The sequence below is a fragment of the Lonchura striata genome, chromosome 1 (assembly GCF_050655825.1).
Source record: "Lonchura striata isolate lonStrDom1 chromosome 1, ASM5065582v1, whole genome shotgun sequence".
Taxonomy (NCBI): domain Eukaryota; kingdom Metazoa; phylum Chordata; class Aves; order Passeriformes; family Estrildidae; genus Lonchura; species Lonchura striata.
Genome location: NC_140703.1, coordinates 94,691,216 through 94,714,404, shown reverse-complemented (window position 1 = coordinate 94,714,404; position 23,189 = coordinate 94,691,216). Strand labels below are relative to the sequence as shown.

Sequence of the window (23,189 nt, the reverse complement as noted above, 5' to 3'; positions counted from 1 at the left end):
CTAGATAAACAAATGGACTAATAAGACCAAAAGACTACAATATCTAGTCAGCACATAGCTATCCAGTGAAAATGGGCTAATTTCTTCTATCCCTTAGCTACAACTAAGGGATATGACAAAGAGAAAAAATAAAAGAACATTTCTCATTCTGATTTCTCTATACTAAACTAAGAACACCATAAATCATCTACTAAAAGGGAACCAGCTAATAAGATGATTTATTTTCCACTAACTTAGTGATTATTTGCAGGAAAGATTACATACTTCATTACAAATTTCCAATATGAATTATCTATAGGAAGAATCCTCCCGTAAAAATGGCATTGATCATTGACTGTGATGAATTAGAACTCTTTTTCCCACTAAACCATTTAAAAATGCTGTACCACTTTAATTCCCCAGTGTTAAGACAACATCCGTATGTAAAGAAGACATATTGAGAGGGTATCTTGACTAGAAGAAAGGTTGAAACCTCAGACCTCCCATGTAGCCAGAGAGATCATAAATCCTACAGCAGCTGAGACACACATGGGCAGAGAGAAGGCTGGACATTGGTGTTTAAAGGTAGTAGAGGAGATGAATGTTACTTGCCTCAAATAATTTTTTTCTAGCTATGTTAGCGAACACCACCAGGCTTCTGGCACCTTTCAAGAAAGTTGAATATCTAAACCTGATTTGTGGCTTTCATCTTATCTCAATGCAGAGATGAAGAGCAGAGTTTGCAAACTGGAGCTACTCAGAGCATGTCTTCCACTTTTACAGTTCAGCAAAGATCTCCACAGGGGTGGCAGACTTTACCTAAAGACTTTCTGTTTCCCAGTTGTAGCATTTGAAATGTTCTTTAATTATATATATATATATATATATATATATATATATATATATATATATATATATATATATACAATATCTACAGACAAGATAATGGATAGTTTCTACCATGCTTCAATCTTCTATAAAAACCTACATTTCTGAATGTCAATGACCAAACTCACTTGATTTTTAATTAAAATATTATAGTTTTTCCTACCAATCTCAATGTATTAAACTAACTGTTGGATTTATTTTATAACTCTGATATGTTTTTCTACTGGCTTCCTCTCAGCTGTGTTAAAAATCTGCATGTCAAAATGTGGTCTCTCTGTCACTGCTACAAGCAGATGAAAGCCACAAAAAGATGAAAGAAACTTAATTATTACTTTGCAATTTGTTTACTCCACACACTTAACAGGACTTTGTATTTTGTCCTTCACATTGTTCTGTTGAAGAATCACACCCTTCCTCAGACCCTGCAAGAAAGAGGCTGTTTGCCAGCAGCAGTAAAGGTGAAGGCAGTGGATGCATACAGAGAGAAAAAAAGCATAGGAAAGGAGAGGAACAGAGTATGATTACTGATCCTCTTGAATCCACACAAAGAAACCCTTTAGCTTGCAAGAAATTCCATAAAAGTAGCTGAATAACTTCACTAAAAACACAATTACATATTTTATAAATTAAGTTGGCTCATTCATGGCTAATCTTGTGCCATTTATTTCAGAACAGCATTCTTTAGATATGAAGGGTTTAAAAAAAATCAACAAAAAGGAAACCTATCCTTTTCCAGCTCTTCTTTGGCTTCCCTCATTTCATTTTCTGATATGTCCTTTTAATCATGGGGCTGTAAGGCAAGCCAAGCCAAAAAAAAGGGAACTTTTTGCTGGCTGTGAGGCTGACTCATCTCCACCCAAGCAGATTCCCAAGCTGCTGTGTCCCACGGCACCTGCCGCCTGCACCCAGCTCTGGTGCACCTTGCACCAGAACTGCACTGATGTCACTGTGCTGGAACACCCCAGCACTGGTATAAAAGCAGGATTACAATTCTCATTGGAACCCATAAGTAAAGGTTTTCAGATTCTTGATAATTTGGCAGATCAGAGGTGAAAAGGAGTATTTCCTACCAGCACCACACAAACACCCAAGCTAAGTAAAGCTAATATAATATTAAGGCTTACAATGGTTTTGCCTATGTTAAAAATACAATGAAAGCACACTATGTTAAGAGGTTTCCTAAAAAACACATATTTGAGATATTTTGAGATGCCAAAGTAGTAAAAAGTGAGCTGAACAGAGTATAGTAGAAGTACAAGGGACTGGAAGCTGAAGTGCTTTTGAACATCTACACTGTACTTTTCTTTTTCAATTTAGAAAATTTATTCAAGCTCCTCCTTCTGCAAGAGGATATGCCAGAGATAAAGGAAGATTAAACAATCAGTTTTTTCATCCTATAACTGTTTGCATATACCAGATGGTAAAAAGGACTAGTTTTTGCACTAGTTATCTAGTTACTCTTTATGAAGAATACATTTGCCTATTTCTTTATGGTAACCCACCTCAGATTAAAAGAGCATAATGGTAGGAATTACATATTGATAATGTTTTCACTTGTCCTATATTTTACTGTCACATTGCCCAAGACATTGCTATATAAAGACTCTTGAAGGGTTAATACCACATATTTTTCTGATTTATTACACCACAAAGAATAATTCCAGCCAGTCACAACCCAGGGAAATCAAAAATTTATCTTCCCACACACATCATTACATTGCAGCAGTACTTTACACCTTCAATTACTCTCTAAAGCCACAGGTTGCTCTTCCATTCAGGTCACAGCCCATACCCAAATTCTTCTCTTTGATCAAATCTTGCAAGGTGTTAAGGTATTAAGTGTTTATGATGGGAAAGTCACCCGGAAATTCTGGGAAGGGTGTACTATGTAACTTTCAAACACTGATGAAGTAAGTAAATTTATTCTTGTGTAGAGGTTGTTGAATCTTCCTTTGTTTAGTCTAGTTCTATAAAAAGAACAATATTCCTAAGCCTACCCCTAAAGAAGGTTTCTGACATTTTAGAACAATAGTTTAAGCTGCCTGCAGCAGCTGTGCTACATTGCTCTACATAATCAGGGCAACTGACAGAATATACATCCAGCATAACCTCAGGCATTATACAAGCTAGTGACATCCAGAATTATAAACACCAAGCAGACAAGTTGCAATGAAACATTGCAGTAGTCCTGCAGGCATTTGATACAAACCCTCAGAAGCAAAACTTGTGCAGCTTGGGATGACAGTCCATGAACTCACTTGCATATGCTGACATTCAACAGGTTTGGAGACTGCGCTCACCAACATGGCTGGTAGCAGGCAGGTGCATGTTTCCAAAATACCCTGCCCTTCTCTCCCTCCACCAGCACCCCATGCCATGATGCTGTAGAAGAAGTGGCCAAGAGGCCACTTGTTTTGGCAGAGAGAACAGGTATAAAGACATTCCTTTGGGAGCAAGGAGTCACCAGGCCTGTCCCCTTCTCCCCAGAAGTGCCCATGCATTTTTCTGTGTATACATATTTAGGAATAACCCCCCACTGCTGGGACAGGTGAAGCCATGCCCACCACTCCTCCACTTTCCCAGGAAGCAGGAAGGCCACCCTCCTGCCCATGCTCTCATGACCCTCTCTGGTGCACCCTCAGCCACCCCAGATCTTATACCTCTTTCTGAGAAGACATCTAGCTCCAACAGGAGGAAATGGAGCACTGCACTTGTCTTCTTCATGCTCCTACACCCCACCATAGCCCGGCAGAGGCAACAAAACCCACTTCCTCTTCTTCTCTGAAGCCTTCCAGCCTGAGAGAAGCTTCACTCATTAGAAATCATTTGGGTCTCCCCATCTGGCCGTATTTTTGGAACCAGAGTGACCATATCTCCCTTCTGAATTAACACTTGCTAGCGTTTATTAAATGTGCACTTGGTATTATTAAGTCCTTGAGGGCATTCAGGAACAAGGATGTCAGATAGCCTCAGGGTGTCTCAGCATCAAAGACATGGCAGTCCTAGACACAGCTGCAGAAAGCAGCTGCCCAACCCTGCCTTACTTCATTAGTAAAAGCACACCCAGGTGAAGTGCTACCAGTGATTCAGACTCAGTCATACGACTTCTCTTCAACCACATGCCAAAAGCCCAGATCATTCTTTTTATCTGCTCTAGGTTTATGTGCCCTGTACATCTCCATCTCAGCAAATCACATTTTCAAAGAAAAGAGAATAGAAAAAGTGGTCAGATTAGTTGGAAGCAATTATATTCCTTTTGCTTTTGGCTTCTAACTGCACGTGTCAGAATGCACTCCCAAATATCATGCAAAAACAGGAGAGGTGATGCAAGGAAGGTGGGAGGAAAATAACAGCAAAGCTGTCTGCCTGGCCACATACAGGACCACTCTTTATACAGGGCTTACCCAAGGACAAGGAACCTCCTGGTCTCCCACCAGTGCATCCCCAGTTTCCACCTGCAAATAGCACTACTGGAATCAGCATTGCCCTTGTGGAAAAATTTATGCATGCTTTTATCACTGTTTTGGCACACATTTCCCTATTACCTCCATAGAGCTTGCTCTCACTCTGTCCCAGTACCAAGACTTTCACCAAGACTAAAAGCAGAAAAGGGAGATTGGTTGGGAACTTGGAGAGAATGCTAAACCCACTGCTGAGCAGCGGTGGCCAGGGGAGCTCCTCTCTTCCACCAGTGCTTACATGGCAGCCAGTCCACTTGTGTGGAAAGTGACTCAACCCAGGGCTCAAGTGCAGCTGAAGATCTCTCTCCACTGCATGCAGCACAAGGACCAGCACTGCAGCAGCATGGACACGGTACAGACACATGAAACAGGCATTTCCATGGCACTCTCCACTCTCAGCCAAGCAGTACTAACGTTAGGAAACAGACTTTCTCCAAAGGAAATGACAGCCTGAAGAGTGTCAGAAATGAGAGCCCCTGCAGAGATCCATCAAAACAAGCTTCTCCTGTAACCACCTCATGGGAGCAGTCTTTTATCCTGACCTGGAAACATCTTAACCTACTCCCCTCTCTTCCACTCTGCTCTCATTGTAACCTGAAAACTAATATCCTGAGAAGAACGCAGAATGGCTCAAAAGCCCAGATCAGCTATAATTATTATTTTCATTATACCTGATCAAAATAAATAACACTAAATTTCCAGTGTCACATCTGGAAGCACCTCATAGTGCCACATTAAAATCAGTGGGAGCTGCAAGGGAGCAACTCCCTTTCTGTACTGAGGCACGTGATCATGACAGTAGCTGGCTCAGGGCTGGCTTTGCTGTGTCAAATGCCTCTGTCAGAGCAGTCATTCCAAATCTCCTTGTATGTATTTAATCATAGATATGTCAGAGATAAAAACAATTTATCTGTCCTGGCAGACTGCAGAATCACCACCACCAACACAACACGAGCTGCTTCTGTCACACTTGCCTGTGCTCACAGGCATGGATGGTCTCAAGCCAGAACAACCACGATGCACATATGAAGAAACATTTACTGTGAGGGTGACTAAGTGCTGACACAGGTTGCCTAGAGGGGTTGAGGGGTTGGACTCCAAGGTGCCCATCAGCCTCACCAATTCTGTGATGAAGGCCATGGTACAATTAATAAGACTCTGGCCTGCACAACTGCCATTAAAAAAAAATAAAAATAAAAAATAAAAAAAAAAAGACTAGACTAAAAGCTACTTTGGGGAAGAAAGGAACCAGCATATTATTTTTTCCTGCAGAAAAGTGGTTGCTCCATTCAGCCTATTGCAAAGACTACTGTTACAGACTTCCTTACCACACAATCTTCTGCGAATACAACTACTCTTTAAATGTAAACAGTGGAAACCCGTTCATCTGAGGACAATGTCAGCACTGGGTCAGCTCTGCTAGCTCTCCAAAAGCAGAAGAGGTGCTGCCAAGGTGTAGAGTGCTTCACACCGCCCTGCCACAATCATGCACAAGCATCAGCCCAGCTCAAGAATCTCCAAAGAGCAGCCTCTCGATCACCACTCACACGTGGTATGGTGCAGGCTAACAGCCATCTCCATCACCTTTTGTGTGGTTGCCAGTGACAGGGGACAGTGTGGAGTGGGGGACAATACCAGCAGAACTGAATTGATTGAAAGGCCACCCATGTACAGCTGAAGGCTTATCTAAGGCAACAAAACACCGAAGAGTTCAACTTCCACTACATATTTGTGTTTTCTGGTGGCACTGACAAGGAACTGTAAATCTGCAGTCAGCTTAACACACAAAGAATGGTTAATTATGGGAATAGCTTCATAAAATAATTAACAGCTTCATTCAGGTTACATTTTAAGAAATCTTGATTTTAATGGAATAATTTATCCAGCACATGATAGATACTTCTGGAACAGAGCCTTTTCACAGTTGCTACAGAAGACCTCAAATTGTACAACTGATACTGAAGTTTGTATCTTCTTTTAATAAGTACCTTATCCCTACATAGTTTTGTGTCTTTGATTGATAGTCATGGTTCACCCAAATCACTTTACAGCACACGATGGGAATGTATCTAACAGATAGGTATTTTTATCTCTGGATATACCAAACTTAGAACTCATATGTAAATAATTTATTTCTAAATACTATAATTAATTGTAATTAATTAAAATTAATTATAACCTTAAGGGAATACAGTTTTATCAGCTTTATGGCAAGTGATGGGTGAATTGCCTAAAAAGATTCACCATTGAATGATTTATTGCAATCACAGTAAGCCTGATATTATCAACCTAGGAGCAACAGACAAGACATGAGAAGTTCAGTGTATTGCTTACTTCAGTTGATTCAATACATACACACCATCCCACGGGTCACACAGAGGCATCAAAAGTCATTATAGGGCTTAATTTCATCTGAAACTGCAGAAAAGCTTAAAATAACCCTTTCCCATACCTCTGTTGTTGACTGAAATGTTAATACAAGATCTTGCATTTGTAGCAGGAAGCATGACAAAAAGCCATGTGTCTACTGACAAGTTTTCTGCACTCCTGAATTTCACTAATACAGTATCAATGTAACTAAATCCAAGGAAACAAGGACACACAAAAAGATAACCTATTTCAAAATATTGTGTCAATTGCCCATTACTTAGACGTACAAAAGGAACAGCCCAAATACTTCAGGAGCGCCAGGAAAGAGAGTCCTTTAGACTTAAGGACAGCTAATAGCTATTATCACAGTGATAAAATTAGCTCCCTTAGCAAAACTTTCAGACTACTTGCATGCTTTCGATTTTAAAAGTCTATGCCACAATCTAGTTCCACCCGGAAAGATGCCAAAATTCAGCTTTAACCATTAACGTTAGGATCCTTCCCAGTCCCCAGCCTACTGCGCATCACGGGGGATGCAGCGTGCACAGCACTTTGAATCCAAGCAGCTAACTCTAAACTATTATTAATATAAATATTGTTTATTTTTTACTTTTAAAAATATTTTCATTTTTCACCGTGGAAACACAACTCGGTGCTTTTCAGTCCCGGGTGGGTGCGTGCTTTCTATTCCCTCCCCAGTCAGCGGCGCTCCGTGCCGGGCCGTGGGAGAGCGCTGCGGGGCCCGTCCCCGCCGGAGCGCCGCTGCCATCCCCGCGCGGTGCCGGCCGCTCCGCTCCGCTCCGCGCCCGCGGACGGCCGGCGAGCGGGGCAGCCCCGCGCAGCGCCGGGGCGGCCGGGCATCCGCGCGAAGCCCACCTGGCTGCCCCGGCGCCCCGAGAGCGGAGGCCCGCGCCCACCCACGCCGGCTCCCTCCCGTCCCGTCCCGCGTCTCCCCGTGAGAGGGTCCCGCGTGTGCGCAGCCCGAAGGAGCCGCCTCCGCGTACTCACCGCGGCGGACACGGCGCTGAGCTCGGCGCTCAGCAGCAGCCCGAAGCCCAGCCAGAGCCGCATGCTGCCGCGCACCGCACCGCGCCGTCGGTCCCTGGGCGGCGGGGCGCCTGCGACTCACAGTGGGGCTCCGCGGGGCCGGCCCCACACGCGCGTCTCTTCCCTCCGTCGCGGCCGCGGCGCCTGCAATGCCTCGAGGGCTAAGGACTCGACTCGTCGTACACAATGGGCGGTGGCAGCCCCCCCCCTCCTCCCCTCCGGGCGGGGACCCTGGGAGGGCGCAACCTCGCCCGCTCCCGTTCCCCGCTGGCCGCAGTTCTTCCGCCTGCTGGTCCCCGCCGCGGGGGGCGCGGGCGGCGGTGGGAGGCGCGCTGCTTCCTCGGCGCGCACCGCCGCGGCCGCCCGGAGGGCACGGTACGGCAGCGCGGCGGTGCGGAGCGGTGCGGGGCGGTGCGGGGCGGTGCGCGGCGGTGCGGAGCGGTGCGGGGCGGTGCGCGGCGGTGCGGAGCGGGCGGCGGAAGGGCCGGGGGAGGGCCGGGGCCGCTGGCTCCGCTCGGCTCGGCCCGTCGGGGTCCGCGCCCCGCGGGTGGCTGCGCGCCGGGAGGACGCCGCTCTGTGCGCCCTCTCTCCCCCCGGATCGGAGCCCGGCCCGGCCGGCGGGCCGCTCCCTGCTCCGGCAGCGGCGTCGCCGAGCCCGGAGACCTCCGGCGGGGGGAGCGGCGTTACCAGCGGGCTATTTTCTGCCTTGCAGGGGTGGCCGTCCGGCGGGAGGAAGCCCTGAGCCGAGCCCCCGGCCGGGGAAGGAGCGAAAATGGACATCTCGCAGCTTCCCAGTGCACGTATTTTCCTTTGTCAGTAAGTAATTCCGCTCGATAGGCTTTTGGAAATAACTTTTTTAAAGTCGTATTGTCACCTTTAACTGCAGAGCGTTATCACGTGCTTGTTTTGCACTAGCTTGAAACAATATCGTCCTTATTCACCTTTCCCTGCAGGGATACGGGGCTTTTGCTGATCCTGATGGAAGTTGTGCTGTCAGCCGTCAAAGTGGACGCTGTAAGTAAAACATCTTCTGACTTTTACTGAGGAGAGAAGAGGAGAAAAAAGCAGTTTCCTTGGTACTGCAAGGAACTGCGTTTTCCTTGCCAGATGGCTTATCTATCTTTCTATTAAAAGAAACTAACAAATCATCTTAGCAAGCCTTACAGATTGTTGCCTTCAACAAAATGATGTTCAGCAGAGAAGCATAATGCTTCAAGTGTCAGGTTGTTTGAAGTATTCCACTGTTAATTTTGCCCTACTTGCGTAATTCATTAAAACAATTGTGAAACAAACCCAAAAAATTCTTTATTTTTGTGAGAAACACACCAAAAATGCAGTGCTGTAGATACCAACAAGTATTTTGATAAAGTTAACCTGCAGGTGAAATGTCTTCTACATACAAACCTTAACTGAGGGCTGTGAAGCTTATTTCCACAAGTCAGAGCTTATAAACAAATTGTTGGTTAAATCCAAAAATAGGTGTTTTGTGCCATATAGGTGGTTGCAGTGATCTACCTGAGTTGTCAATGTAAGCAGAAGTTACTAAACTCTTGCATCGTCACAAGGATGTGAAAGCTGTGAGCGATAATGCATAGGAGAGTGCAACATTTGCTTGTTACAAAGCTTGGCGAGTTTAATGGAAAGAGTGTCATTAATGGGAATAGATTTTGGATCAGGCCTGAATATAGGAGACTGAGGTTGGTAGCCTTTACTTATGGCTGCATTTATTGGTCAGCCACAAGTGTGGGTAAGGCTCTGTGGTCATGTGCTAGTGGGACCTTGATTACATTTTTTCAAAAGCTATCCTACTTATATTTTAATCCTACTGTCTGCAACTTTACGGCTTTCCACTCCATATAGATGTGTGATGATAGGCCACGTCTTTGGTGAGATAGCATACTGTGTTATGGAATAGGAGATAGTGTGTTCAGGAATGGGAAATACTAGGGCTTTTGCAGCAGGTGTTGTGACACACGATAATCCTCCAGCTGCAGTTGGCATGTAGCGCTTGCCCGTCAGCCTGCGTGGATGGTTCATCTCTCCCCATCGTGCCTGAGCAAGAGCTGTCTGGCTGGGGACCCACAGCCCTGTGGGAAGGGACAGGAGCAAGCCTTAAGTGTCATGTGCTGCTTGTCTTTGCCTCATTTAGACACATTGTTCTGCTGCATAGTGCTGAATGGATGATAAAATTACCATGTGCTACTGAAACCAGAGCAGGCTGGTGATAACTGCAAATGTTTTATGCCCAGTAATGATATCACTGGGATCAGTTGACATAAACCAGTGGCATTATGGCTCTTTTTTTATGAAGTTGTGTTGTAGTGTGCATAGCATGATACCTGAGTTTTAGCTACAATATGGTCTAATTCATTCTCCTTCGTGTTCTTATAGTAGACTGCAGGCTGTGGTGTTAAAACAGAGGTATACTGAAGAGGTGTTCAAGACACCTCAGTTAAAGCATGCAGTCTCATCATGGCTGCTTGAATCTCCACATGATGGTTTTCCCAGAGAATTTTGAAAAAGTAAATTGGCTTGCTTGAAGGTTTAATTTCTCAGATTTAGTAGTTCCTAAGGTGGCGGCTATACATGAGATAAAACACTCCAATGAATATGAATGGGGAAGTCTGGTCATGTTTCCATGAAAAATTGATCTGCACTGCCACCACAATATTTATCCCATTTTCCACTCATGTGCTGCTTCCTTCCCTTGGTCAGCCCAGGTCTTTCTGTAGTTGTGTGGTGAGCTGAATTGGAAAATTCCATTTTTGTACTAATCACTACTCCAATAAGGAAGAGGGGTGAGAGATAACTTTATCCTGGGTCAGATCATCACTTGTATTCATAGAAACCAGGGCTGGCATATGGTTGGCAGCAGGCAGCTGGGGGTGGGAGGAGGGTTGGGACTTGCTCCTTGCAAGTTGGCACTTGCTCATTGCAGTGACCACTCTGGTCAAGTATGTCTGCAAAGTGACAAAGTGGGTGTCAGTGGAAACCAGTAGCACCTGAACAATTGCCAGAGTTGCTAGCAGTCTTATTCTTTATATTGTAATCCTGTTTGTCACACTGAATCTTCTCCTATTTGTCACACAGATCAATGTGCTAATGTTATGAAGTGTTTTATTAGCTAGAATAAAAAAAAAAAACTGCTATGAATTATTAGAGTCTGTAAGACCAGGTCTTAAAAATCATGGTTCTACCTATAATGAGACAGGCAGAGCTGTTTGCTTTGACAGCCATATGTATGTGAAGGAGTTACAGCTGCTGGACATAAGTGGTGTTGAATGAGAAAAATTGCATATAGGAAGAAATTGGAGGGAGATTAAGGAAAGGCTGGGAAAAGGAGAAAGGAAGAGCAGAACTCAGAGAGTTTGACTGAATGTGTTGCCTGGCAGGCTGCTGCTGGATGTTAGGGAGACGGATGTTTCTCAGCAGAAAAAGAAATGAGAGGAGGAAAAAGAAGGAGGATGTTTAGGATATCAGAGAACTGGGAGAGAAAAAAATGGTGTCTCTGGCAAGAGAAGAGGATGCTGGATGCAGGCTTGAAGAACTAAGGGAGAGAAGTCCCTGAATGGAAGTGCCAGCACAGACAGCCAAATGGAGTGGATCAGGCACAGTTATCTTTAGCGCTCTTTGGCGTACATTGGATAGTGATGTTAGAGGCCTCAAATAACTTTGGAACTCCTCTGAATTGTAGATTCAATAATTCACATGGCTTAAATAAAATTAAGTAATATTAACTACCTGAAGTTCAACTAAGTTTACAGATTTCTTCTCCCTTTCTGTCCCTGCTAAGGCATTACATCAAAAATATAGTTCTTGGGTATTTTTTTCTCTTCAGAGACAATGTATCTTATGCTAATACTGTTTTTTTTCTTTTGTCTTCCAAAAAGAACACTTTTCCCTAAGTCATTTCATAACCTTTGATTACTTTATTAGTGTCCTCTTAGTATATTTTTTTAACTGCCTCTAACAAAAGTTACTTTTTCCAAGTTATATTCAGGTGAGAGCAATAGAACCCCAGCAAAGAAGGAAATAACTGTAGATCAAAGAAAGAAAATTGACAGAGAATAAGTTTGAATACCATCTGCAAAAATAACAGCAAGTAACAGATCACAATTGTCATTAGAACAGGAGACCATACACAGAAAGAAAACAGTTGAAGTCGTGCATGAGGTATAATTCTGTTCACTTCTGTGAGATTTTAAGGGGATATCTCATGGAGGATGTCAACAAGTGGGAGAAGCAATATATCTTTAATAGAGAAAATAAAACCAACAGTACTATGTACTACTTCTATCGGTTTTGTCGTGAAATTAGATTGCTGACATGGGTGCTTAAGTTATTTGCTCTAAGTTAAAATGTGTCAATGCTCTGAGTTATCTCACATCCAGGTTTTCCCAGATGTGTCCTGTTTTATTCCATCTGGAAAGTTTTGTCTGGTTGAAACAGGAGGACTTTTTACATTAACACAGGATTTCCAGGCTAAAGAAGCCAGGGTGGAGTAATCACTTGGCCCATCCTGCTTAATGTGTCTACTGTTAAATGTAGGCACTGGGTGAAAAATGTGATAAGGCAGGCATGCTGCCCAGGTGATCTAGGAAGGAGGCATCAATCTGATGTATTGATTTTATCTGCCACATTACTTACTTAGTTCATGCAAAGTGAATCCACCTCTTCCTGGAAATACCAGGCTTCCTACCAGTGGGCTGCTTCAGAAATAGCTTAGGAGATTCCCCAAAAAGATACATTGCAATCCTAATTTAGAACAGCTTCATTTGAGGTATATCCATACTGACAGACATAGCTTATTTATATCTGATTAAATAAGTGTATAGTTGGGCTCATTTTTGAGTAAGAATGGTGTTCCATAAGAAAATCAGACAGAATAATGATACCTTGAAAAAATCGCTGGCATTTTGGTGACCCTCCTAGCACATCTCATTGCTTTAATCAAAATTTCTTTGAACCCTGGAAGAATTATTGGGTAGTTTAGGGAGGAGTCTTTCCATGTTCAGTCATGGAGCTGACAGGAAGGGGCAGCTCTTTTAAAGAATTATGAGAAATCCTCAATGAAGGAGGTGGCAGCTGCCTAAGGCAAAGCCTCTCATTTTCACTGCCATCAACAGCCATATTTGGTCTGGCATTGCTATTTCAATGCTGAGGGTCACAGAGTTTGTATCATATTGTGGCCAGGCTAGCTGCCCAAGTGGGAATTTATTTATGGTTTTTTTAAGAGCCATGACTTCTCCCATCACCATCATATGAAGCCAGACAGACAAACACTTTCACAGCCAGTATTGCACACATGATAATGTAGTCATGGTTGATGGCTTTGAATTCCTTATTTTTGGTCCCTACTTTTTTGTGTACTGTCTGCTCCACTCATCAGTAAGAGAGTTCCTTATATGTGTCTTTTCCTTGTTACTATTGAAATTCTTCCTTGAAATTCTTTTTTTTTTCTGTCATGCCTATGAGACGGATTCTAATTTACTAATTAACCATTCTTTCTTGAAAGATTTCTTTAAGAGTCATTTGCTCTATATCTGTGTGAAAAAAATTGGAGTCTATTCTTTGTATACAGTCATATCCTGTATATCATCACACAAGTGATTCAAGTTATTCATGCAAGGACAAGACAAGTTACACCAAAAGCAAAATACTGTATCTACCTGAAGTTAGTGATGAGGAGGAGTTTCTTGCATTTGTCCATGTTTTTTAAGCTCTCTGTGCGAAGTCACATATAGGTTCTTTACTCACCTTTTCTTCTTTCTAGATCAGGATTATGTTCAAAGAATACTTACTATAATACATTCAAGTTAATTCTATTTTGTTGAGTTGTTAACTGGCATATCATATGGTCATGCTGCATTTGGCAGCAGAATAGACAGAGTTCTGTCAGCTTCCCAGAATTCTCAGAGTGAAAATATTGATAATGATCCCTGACAAGGTAAACTGATAACTAATAACAAGAACCCTGACAAGGTAAACTGTCATGTAATAAAATGATCATGTTGTTTTTTCATCTTACTCTGAAACTAGCTGAGGTAGTTTCAGAAATTCAGCATTACTTTTCCTTGAGCTTTTGACGTAGGACATCTGGGTTTTATTGTGTAGTGATTTTACCACAGGAAGCCTTTATGCATTATGATACTAAACCTATCATGTATTTTTTAAATTTTGCACAAAACAATTATTTGTAGGTCCTTACCCAAAATGTAAAGCTGCATTGTGGCTTATTCAGTTATACTATAGGCAAACACATTTGTTATAAATATTTTAATTCAGTACTTCAGAGCATATTTTGTATTAGTGTTGGGTCTGGATTTTTTTTTGCAGTAATGCGTTTCTCGTTTGAGGCCAGATTATTCTTAATTACTTCTTTGCTTTTGTTTTGACAAAAGTTGGCCAAGGAGTGGAACATTCTTCATATCATATTGTACTGATCCAAGATCTTCTGAGAGTTCAATGTTAATTTAGTAGCTTACATAGTTTTGCCTAAGAAGGTAGCTTATCTTCTCATGCCTTGCTTTATTCCCAGTGCCCTGTTTGCTCCTCAGGAGTAAAAAGCGCAGTGAAATTTGCAGTGTTTCCTGATGTTTATCCACAGTTATTTTCTTTAAAATGGCAGCACCTAGCTGATTGCAGCAGTTGACTCAGCTCACAGTGAAAGTATGTGATCTTTATCATGCAAACATTTCTGAGTGACCAAGGACCAACACTGTTGCTTTCCACGTGCCCTTTTTTGTCCATTTGGAAGCTGAAGGTGCTGGTTTGATACAAAGAAAGCTCCTTGTTTTCACACCCTAGAAACAATGTGTAGCAAGGAAAAATGCTCTCACAGTTCATGAGCAAACTTGCATTTGTGTGATTAATTTTCCCTACTTCAGCAGGATCATGTTTTTGTTGCAGTTTCCCCTCCTTAACAGTCACAGTGTTTGACTAGGCTGCTGCGTCTCCTGAACACACCTGGTTTTGTGCTGTCTTTCAGTTTCTGCCTTTACTTTTGTGCTTCCCAGGAATGAGGGGTGCTGTGGGTTGGGCAGCAGCAGAGCGGGCTGCTGCTCCACGTGGGCATGGGAGCCAGGAGGCAGGAGACCACGGCCAGGCTGGGGAGCTGGGCAGGACCTGTGCCCTCCAGCGGGTGCAGGTGTCACCACGGGCAGACACAGCCCTGGAGGGCAGGGCAGACCATGGGATGGGATGGAGACAGGCAGAGGCCAGGCTGGGGTATTTGCCCGCAGGTGGAGGAGGGCAGAGTACATGGCACAAGCATGGCTGGCCACAGCTCAGGTCAGCACCGAGGCCCAGCATTCGGCCCGAGCTCCCAGGCTGCTGGCAGGCCAAGGGGGAAGCCCCACTTCTGCCAGCCCTTTTCCCACACAGCTCATCTCACACCGCCCTGGGAGCACAGCTGCACCCGGAGCTGGCCCTGCGCCCGGCGCGCAGACCCGGGGCTCCCTGGGGTGGGATGGGGGAGCCCGCCTGAGGCAGAGGCAGCCAGCAGCTCCTGGTGCAGCCCAGCTGGCTGCAGTGAGACTGGGGAGCTGGAAAAGCAGATGTGTGAGTTTCAGATTTGTGGCAATTTTTACAGAAATCAACGTGTTTTAAGAGGCCCAGAACAGAATTTAAAAATTGACCAGAGCTATCTGTATTAATTGAAAAGGCAGCATCATATGGTATATCTCTCCAGGAATAGTTCCTCAACAGGGGACTTTTTGTTAAGAAAACCCCCTGATTTCCAATATAAATTTACTAACAAGTTCTATTTTTATTTTAGAAACATGAGATCAGAAGAACATTTAGATCGTATCAGTTACCAAGGATGCATGCTTACTGGGATATTTCAGGCATCCTATTTATTTGTAAATGATCCTGACCTTTATTTTGAAGTAGCTTTCTGAAGTTAGCAAGTAAAGATTATTCAGATAAATAGGGCTTTTTGGCAGGTCCTAGCTGCAGATCCTACCCATACCTCTTCTCACTATTGGATGATGCAGCCAAATAATAAATCCTTTATTCCAAATATACTTTTCCGTTATGGTTCACCACCTTTAAAGGTCTGAACAAAATTACTTGAATCAGGCTGTATACAGAAAAGTAATGCTGGACAAAGGGAAATATTTTGGATACAGCACATTTGTTTTGTTCTGCAGTTGGAGTTTTTGGGGTTTTGGTGGTTTTTTTGTTATCTTCTAGTTTGTGTCATTACAAAACAACTAACTGCTTCAGATTTAAGCCTTGTCACAAAGCACAGCTCTGAGCTCCTGAGTTTTTACATCCAGTGCAACTCTGGGATCTTGTGTACCTGCCATCAGTGCCTGAGCAGTGTGGCTGCCCTTCTGTCCATCCTCTGGAGGCTGCCACTCCTGGCTCAACACAGAGCTGACCCCCTTGGTGCACAGCCCAGCCTCCTGTGGAAACACAGGCTTGGAAACAAACCTGTTCATCCGAGATAAAAAGAAGGAAAAAAGCCATCTGTACAAATCGTCAATTCTCTGCCTGTACCACATGTGTTTCCGTTGTCAGGTCCTGCCCATGCTTGTAGGGTGCAGAATTGTTTTCCAAGGTAGGAACGGGAAACTGGGAAAGCTTCACAGGCTTTCTCTTGTCGCACTGGTGTGTGTCTTGCTCTCAGCAAATGTTGGCTCCTGCTGCTCCATCTGTGCAGTCCCCGGGCATGCTGCATATGGATGAGGAAAGGCATTCCCACGTTGAAGCTGCAGCCTCACTGACCCCGTGTAATTGATGTTCAGACACCTGGTCTGAGTCTCACAGCATCGTGAGCACATGCACTGAGACCCCAGGGTGCAATTCCGGGAGGAGAGTGGAGCTGCTTACGAGGGCTGCAGAGTGTCCTGGGCTGAGCCTCGGCAAAGGGAGTGGGCAGAAAGGAATGCCGCTCCCGCGCAGGGCTGGGAATAGCCGCTGGGGCCACGGAGCATGGGAAGCCTGCATATCTCCCCGAGCCAGAGCCAGAGAAACAGTCTGCTGGAAACAGCCCAAATGTCTCTGCATGAAACTTAGGAAATCTTAAGTGACGCTGGCTGGAATAAGGATGTGAATGGGGAAATGTAAGCGTTTTTCTTGCAGTGTAGGGCTGATGCTAATTTCCACCAGGTGCTTTGCAGCTTTGTGGTAAGAATAGGTGTGAAGAAGTCACTGTGAAGTTGTCCAAATCTTCTGTCCTCAGTAGGTGTCCACGAGGTAGCCAGCACATCTGTTATCTCTTAACTCACTTAGGCATAGAAGCTGCTTCCTCTCTGGCTGTGTCCCTTACAGTAAACCGCAGAGTCCCAGGTGTATTCTCTGCCTTGTGGTCAGTTGGCACAGTCTGTCCATGTCCATAACAGTAACAGCCTCCTTAGTTTCCAAAACAGGGTGGCCCCTTAGAGACTGCCTCGGTTCCTTACATTATGCTGACTCCTGCACCACGGCCAAAACTGTCTTTGCAAGCAAGGCAAGTGAAAGCTTCCTAGCCCAAACTGCAGGCATTCCTGAGGCCTTTCTGACAGCTAAATGGTACAGATGGTCAAGCTGTGGGGCACAGGACTCCTTAATACATTATTATAGACATGGAGCACGTGTGCCTCAGACTGACAACTGGCTGGAAATCAGCGCCCACTCTCATTTCTCACATACATTATTGTATTGGTGAGTTTTACCAGAGTAAGAATGGAGTAAAAGAACTGAGCAGCACTGTTGCCCATTTGAATAGGAAATTTGTGCCAAGGAAGACCTAAATCCTTTCTGATAATTTTGTTTTAAGCTTTATCTGATGACTCATGGCATTTTTGTGCCCTATCTGTTGATATTTTGCTTCATATAAGCAAAATAAAGGACAAAAATAAGCATATAAGAAGGTGTGACTGACAACAGGTCACAAGTCAAATTGCAAAAGCAGAGGTATCAAAAACTATTTACTCATCCTCTGTGTCATGCCTAAGTGTTAGGGAAAGTAACAACAAAAGGAAAGTGACTAGAATATTTAGCAATTGGATACATACTTGTTTTCTGGTGGCTAATGTTGAACATCCCAGCTGCACCTTAATCTGTTCTGGAGTCAACACTGCAGCACATGTTCTTTAACTGCCCCACTCTCCAGAGAGCTTTTCCAGGGAATAGGTTGAGGGGCATCTCAAAAATGTGTTGTTGTACCTTGTGGTTTTAGAATGCAGTCAAGAACAGGTGAGTAGTAGAAGGGAAGGGTTTTAATTGTCCTCATTGATGTGAACTGGGGTTTACCAGTTGTCAGTCATACAATGCCAGCTTCCAGTCTACTTTTCTATTCTGCTTCTTCCCTACAGCAAGAAGTTTTTATTTCTTTGTGAATCACAGCCTTCCTGCTTTAGTTATTAGGCTATTAATACTGCCTTAAAAAAAAAAAAAAATCTACTATAAGATCTGCTTAGCTTTTACCTTCGTCTTAGAAAATAAGGAGAGAACTTCCTGAGACTTCATCCCTTCAGTGACCTAGGGACTAAAAGAATCAGTAGCCCTTTGTTTTGAGTAAACAGACTTAGACTCAAAAACAGTGAAATATGGTACTGTTTTTACATATCAAATAATCTATACCTGAATCCCTTTTAAGAAATTATTATTTAAATAAACTTACATGGTTGATGGACTGGGAAAAAATCAGGGTAAAAATAATTTTTCTCATTAACATTTATTCCCTTTTATGAATTTTTGCCATCATCTTATACCATCATCCAATGCATGTTCTGCCCAACACTGTTCTAATTATGTTTCTATGTAAGAGGGGAAACTAAACTCTCCTTGTTATTACTTGCTCATAATAATTGTTTTTGTTTCTTCAAGGGGATAATATAGTAGCCATTCTTTAAGAAAATGTTGCCTCTGCCTTTGCAACTCTAATCTCTTGGTTGAGGTTTGTATTGTCCCTTAGGGACACAGTATAACTTAGTCACAAGTGGGTAGATGGGTGATTAGTAAAGTAGCTTGAGGCTGTATCATAAATCACTTTGAAGACTGGGACTGTATTCTTGAATTTGTCTGAGTAAGGAATCCTGTGAGCCCTACAGCAACGTGCTTGCATGATCCTGTGCTGCTTCATGCTTTGAACCAACGGGTCTGTTCTTTTTCCAAGGAAAAACATACAGCAGTTACTATGAGCAAATCACAGGCAACAAGAAGCATCATTCTGGAATGTTGGGAGCTCTTTACGTATAGAATCCAGTTCCCATGAGATAGATTTCATGAGGCTTGTCAGCTGCAATGGAACTGTACCATCACAAATTAGGGCTGATGTAATTTTTACTACTTCTTCAAGGTATTTAATTTTCATTCAACATGATTTCCATGTTAGTCATGTATCATTCACTGTCTTCAATGAAGTCAGTAACATGTGTAAACAAGGAGAGAGGAACTGAAGTGCAGTCATCATGTGTTATAAATGAGGGGGAGACTGAGATCCACCCTGGACACGTGTTCTTAGACTTGAGGCTACTGATCTTTCATTAGGCTCTAAAAAGAATGTTCCATTAAGACAAGGACCCATAACTTCATAGACTAGCATAATTTATTTGGGGAGATTAAAGCTCATCCTCCTCAGGAAAAAAAGGTATATAAAAATGCACTTGCCACGTAGTTTCACTACTTACCCTGCAGACACAGTTTGTGGAGAGAGTACAGCGCTGCATGCAGGCAGTGGGTAACCCCATTCGACTGTGCAGAAGCTCCACAAACCCATTTATACATACAGAAAAACCAGGATTTTTATATATATATATATATAACAGGGGTACAGGGACAATCCTAAAATTATTTGACTGTCATCTAAAGATCCCCCAATGCTTTACAGCATTTCTGTAAATATAAATTTAGTCTTTTCTTTGAGGAAAGTCCTATTCCTCAGTAGCTAAGAAGCCAGGCCTTGGACCATTCTTGTCTTTTTGTGGTCAGATTAATCTGAAGTTGTTTCAGCTGCAGAAATCTTGCTGTTTAATCTTAGAAATCTTACTGTATCTTCCTACTTCTGTGTTTGTCTACTGTCAAAAGTGGGTAGTTTTCCTGAGAAAGGACATGGGAACATTGTGAATTAAAATAAAAGTACAAGGTTGTTGCTTGCGGTTTTTTTCCCTCTTGGGTAAAAGACTAAATCAATTTTGCCATCACTTCAAGAAATTTCCTTTCTTTCTGGCACTTCACAACCAAATTTTAGGTAATTTTAGATAGTCTGGTTAGCCTTTGCAGAGTCTTGTTAGTAGTGTCAGCTGTCCCAGCATCTTTCAAATGAGCAATGAACACAAAAACTGTGCTCCAGAGCACAAGCAGGAAAGACTTCTGACCTTTTGATCTGATGATCTGTTCCCAAAATCTCTGCATGTCCAAAAGCAGCAAGACAAATACCAGAAGACTTGGAGAACTGAGACAAGGGCAAGCTCCAGCATTTCACAAACAGAAGAAGGGAGCAGCTCTCTGAGGAGCCCAGCTGCAGCACAGAGCTTGTGACCAAGGCTGTGAGAGACCTGAAATGGGGTTTGCTGTGAACTCCTGTAGCTCTCCTTCAAGCACGAGTGTCAGACTGTCCATCAGCCTGCACAACAGCAGAGCTGCACAGACTCCTTAAAAACTGTCACCCTTCCAGTACCTAAAGGAGACCTAAAAGATGAAGTCAGACTTTACCAGGATGTGTAGTGATAGAACAAAGGAGAATGGCTTTAAACTGAAAAAGGCTAGGTATAGATTAGATATTAGGAAGAAATCTTTTACTGTGATGGTGATGAAGCACTTGAATTAGGTTGACCAGAGCAGTTTTTGAAGCTCCATTCTTAGAAGTCAGCTCTTGTTGAGGGGGCTGGTTGAATTCAACCAGGTTGAATGGGGCTTTGAGAAACCTGCTCCAGTGGAAGGTGTTCCTGCTCATGGCAGGGATGTTGGAACTAGATGACTTTTAAGGTCCCTTACAACCCAAGCTGTTCTATGAAAACATAACCCCAAGGTGTGGTCCATGACTGACTAATTAGGGAGCATGAGCAAGCTGGGAATTGCTATCTTTCCCTCCCTGTGGTGTTGGTCTTACTGCAGTCATGATGTATGTTAATTAGAGATTCAGTGAGGTTGGAAAAGACCTCTGAGATCATTGAGTCCAATCTATGACCAAACACCACCTTTTTAACTCAGTGCCATGTCCAGTATTTTCTTAAACACCTCCGGGGACAGTGACTGCCACCTCCTTGGGCAGCCCATTCCAATGTATCAGCAACGTTTCTATGAAGAGCTTCTTTCTAATGTCCAACCCAATCCTCCCCTGGCCCAGTGTAAGACTGTGTCCATTTGTCCTGTCACTGGTTGCCTCAGAGAAAAGGTCAACCCCCACCTGGCTACAGCCTCCTTTCAGGTGACTGTAGAGAGTGGTAAGGTCCTTGCTGAGTCTTCTCCAGGCTAAACACCCCAGCTGCCTCAGCTGCTCCTTATGGGACTTGTGCTCCGGCACCTTCACCTGCCTTGTTGCCCTGATCTGGACCAGCACCTCAGGGGTTTTCCTGAATTAAGGAACCCAGAACTGGACACAAGACTCAAGGTGTGGCCTCACCAGTACTGAGTACAGGGGTACAATCACTGCCCTGGTCCTGCTGGCCACACTATTGCTGAGACAGGCCAGCCTGCCACTGGCCTTCTTGGCCATGTGGGGACACCAGCTCATGTTCATCGGGCTGTTGACCATCACCCCCAGGTCCTTTTCCACTGGGCTGCTATCCAGTCTGCCCCCAGTCTGTAGCTCTGTCTGGGGTTGTCATCAAAGTGCAGGACCCAGCCCGTGTTGTTGGGCTCAGCCCATTGATCCAGCATGTCCAGGTCCCTCTGCAGAACCTTCCTACCCTCCAGCAGATCAACGCTCCCACCCAGCTTGGTGTTATCCTCAAATCTGCTGATTTGTGAGTCCTGTCCCAGTCTGCATCAGGCAGAAGGTGTGTGTTGCCTGGACCAGCCCGGGGGAGAGGGAACTCATTCTCCATGTTGGCCTATAAGCAAGTTAACCATTTTCTCCTCCTTAGCATTCAGTGCACACATTCCTGCCGGGGTTGCATTATATTAACTGTAACATCTCTAGTTTTGAAAATAACAGGGAAAGAAATGTATCAGTGGCATTCCCACCACTACAGGTTACTGAGCTGGCTATATTGCTAATATGAGAGTAACTTCCAGCAAGCTGTGTGTTTCTGCAGCAAGAACTTTTCTGAATAAAATCCTCTAGGAGATTTTACAAATGCACTGCGACTTTTGCTATTCAGGCCAGACACAGAGTCCAAGTCAGCTCACTTGAAACTCATTTTTTAAATCTCTGTGCTGTATTGCTGTGCTGCATTAAACATGCCCCAAAATATCACCTTTCCAAACAGTATATTGAGCATGATTTGTAAAGAATTTGTCATGTGGGATCTCAGTATATTGTTGCATGGATTCTGTCTAGTTATTAAGGACATGTGACCAGTTGCTTTAAGTCTAAATAATTAAAGCTGAAAAACACAGTACTTCCCTGGCTCCACTGTTTTTTAATAATTAACTACAGTATTATGAGAGCCATTTTGTGCCACCAGCTTTTAGCAGAACAGCATGATGTCTTCAACAGAAAATCCCAATTTTAGTGTGTTTATAAAATGGTCTAAAGTTTTCAGTCGGTTTTTAAAGTGCAACTTGTTTGTAGAAACCCCCTTTAAATCAGTGGATTTAAGCACACTTTGGGTCAGGCTCTAAGCATTTGCCCTTTTCTGTTAGTTGCTGTGAGATGCAACTGAACACAATAGGATTGACTGGATTTAGTTTTCAGGGTAACAATTAATAGAAATTCTTCCAGTGTGTGCTGACAGTGAGATTTCATGTTAATCGTTACTGAAGTTCTGCTTTTCAAGCCTCCCTCAGGTAATAATGAGTGACTTAACATCACATACATCTTTTGGTTTTCCTGGTTTTGTAGCTGTATGTCTTATGTATGTCCTATCTCTCTGTCTATGCTGATAAACATAATCCCTCCTTTAAGGAGATTCAAGTTTTAATTTTGAAGAACCAGAAGTGAAAATAGGGTCCTGGAAAAGTGAATCAGAATATGTCACCAGACTGGTCACCTACATTTGTTATCAACCAATGAAGTAATGTATGGAGTGAGGTTATGCAAGCAGAGTGTCCTGTGACACCACTGCCCCACATTACACTTGTGTGAGACCTAAGCACAAACTGTAAGTCTTTCATCTCTCATCTGTACTCCTTGCCTATCATCAGCTGAAAGTACAGGCTCAGTTTGATAGAGAAAACTTGATTCATGTGGCATATTGGTGTAAAAAATACATGGAATATACAAAGCAAGACATATTTACAAAGTAGGCTGTGAGAATTTCCTGAGTTTAATTTGTGTTTGAATTACAGTGCCAGTTTTGGAGAAACATCAAGTGCCAAAGAGTGGACCACAGTGCCTACTAAATTTTT

At 43.4% G+C, this 23,189-nt stretch overlaps 2 protein-coding genes across 6 annotated transcripts in view; one reads left to right on the top strand and one right to left on the bottom strand.

The window, feature by feature from the left end:
- COL4A1 (collagen type IV alpha 1 chain) overlaps positions 1-8,053 on the bottom strand; it is a 118,962-nt gene extending 110,909 nt beyond the window's left edge. For both annotated transcript variants that reach the window (XM_077781584.2, XM_085583769.1), the window contains exon 1: positions 7,707-8,053. In XM_077781584.2, coding sequence (XP_077637710.1) covers positions 7,707-7,769 — 63 coding nt within the window. In that variant the 5' untranslated portion in view covers positions 7,770-8,053. The remainder of the gene's footprint in view (positions 1-7,706) is intronic.
- The window catches only part of COL4A2 (collagen type IV alpha 2 chain), a 147,117-nt gene continuing 131,918 nt past the window's right edge, over positions 7,991-23,189 (top strand). Inside the window, exons 1-3 of one of the 4 annotated variants that reach the window (XM_021545583.4) lie at positions 7,991-8,120; positions 8,458-8,561; positions 8,699-8,759. In XM_021545583.4, the coding sequence (XP_021401258.3) occupies positions 8,518-8,561; positions 8,699-8,759 (105 nt within the window). In that variant the 5' untranslated portion in view covers positions 7,991-8,120; positions 8,458-8,517. Of the gene's footprint in view, positions 8,197-8,457; positions 8,562-8,698; positions 8,760-23,189 lie in introns of all 4 variants that reach the window. The other 3 variants (XM_085583743.1, XM_085583747.1, XM_085583753.1) reach the window with 3 other exon arrangements.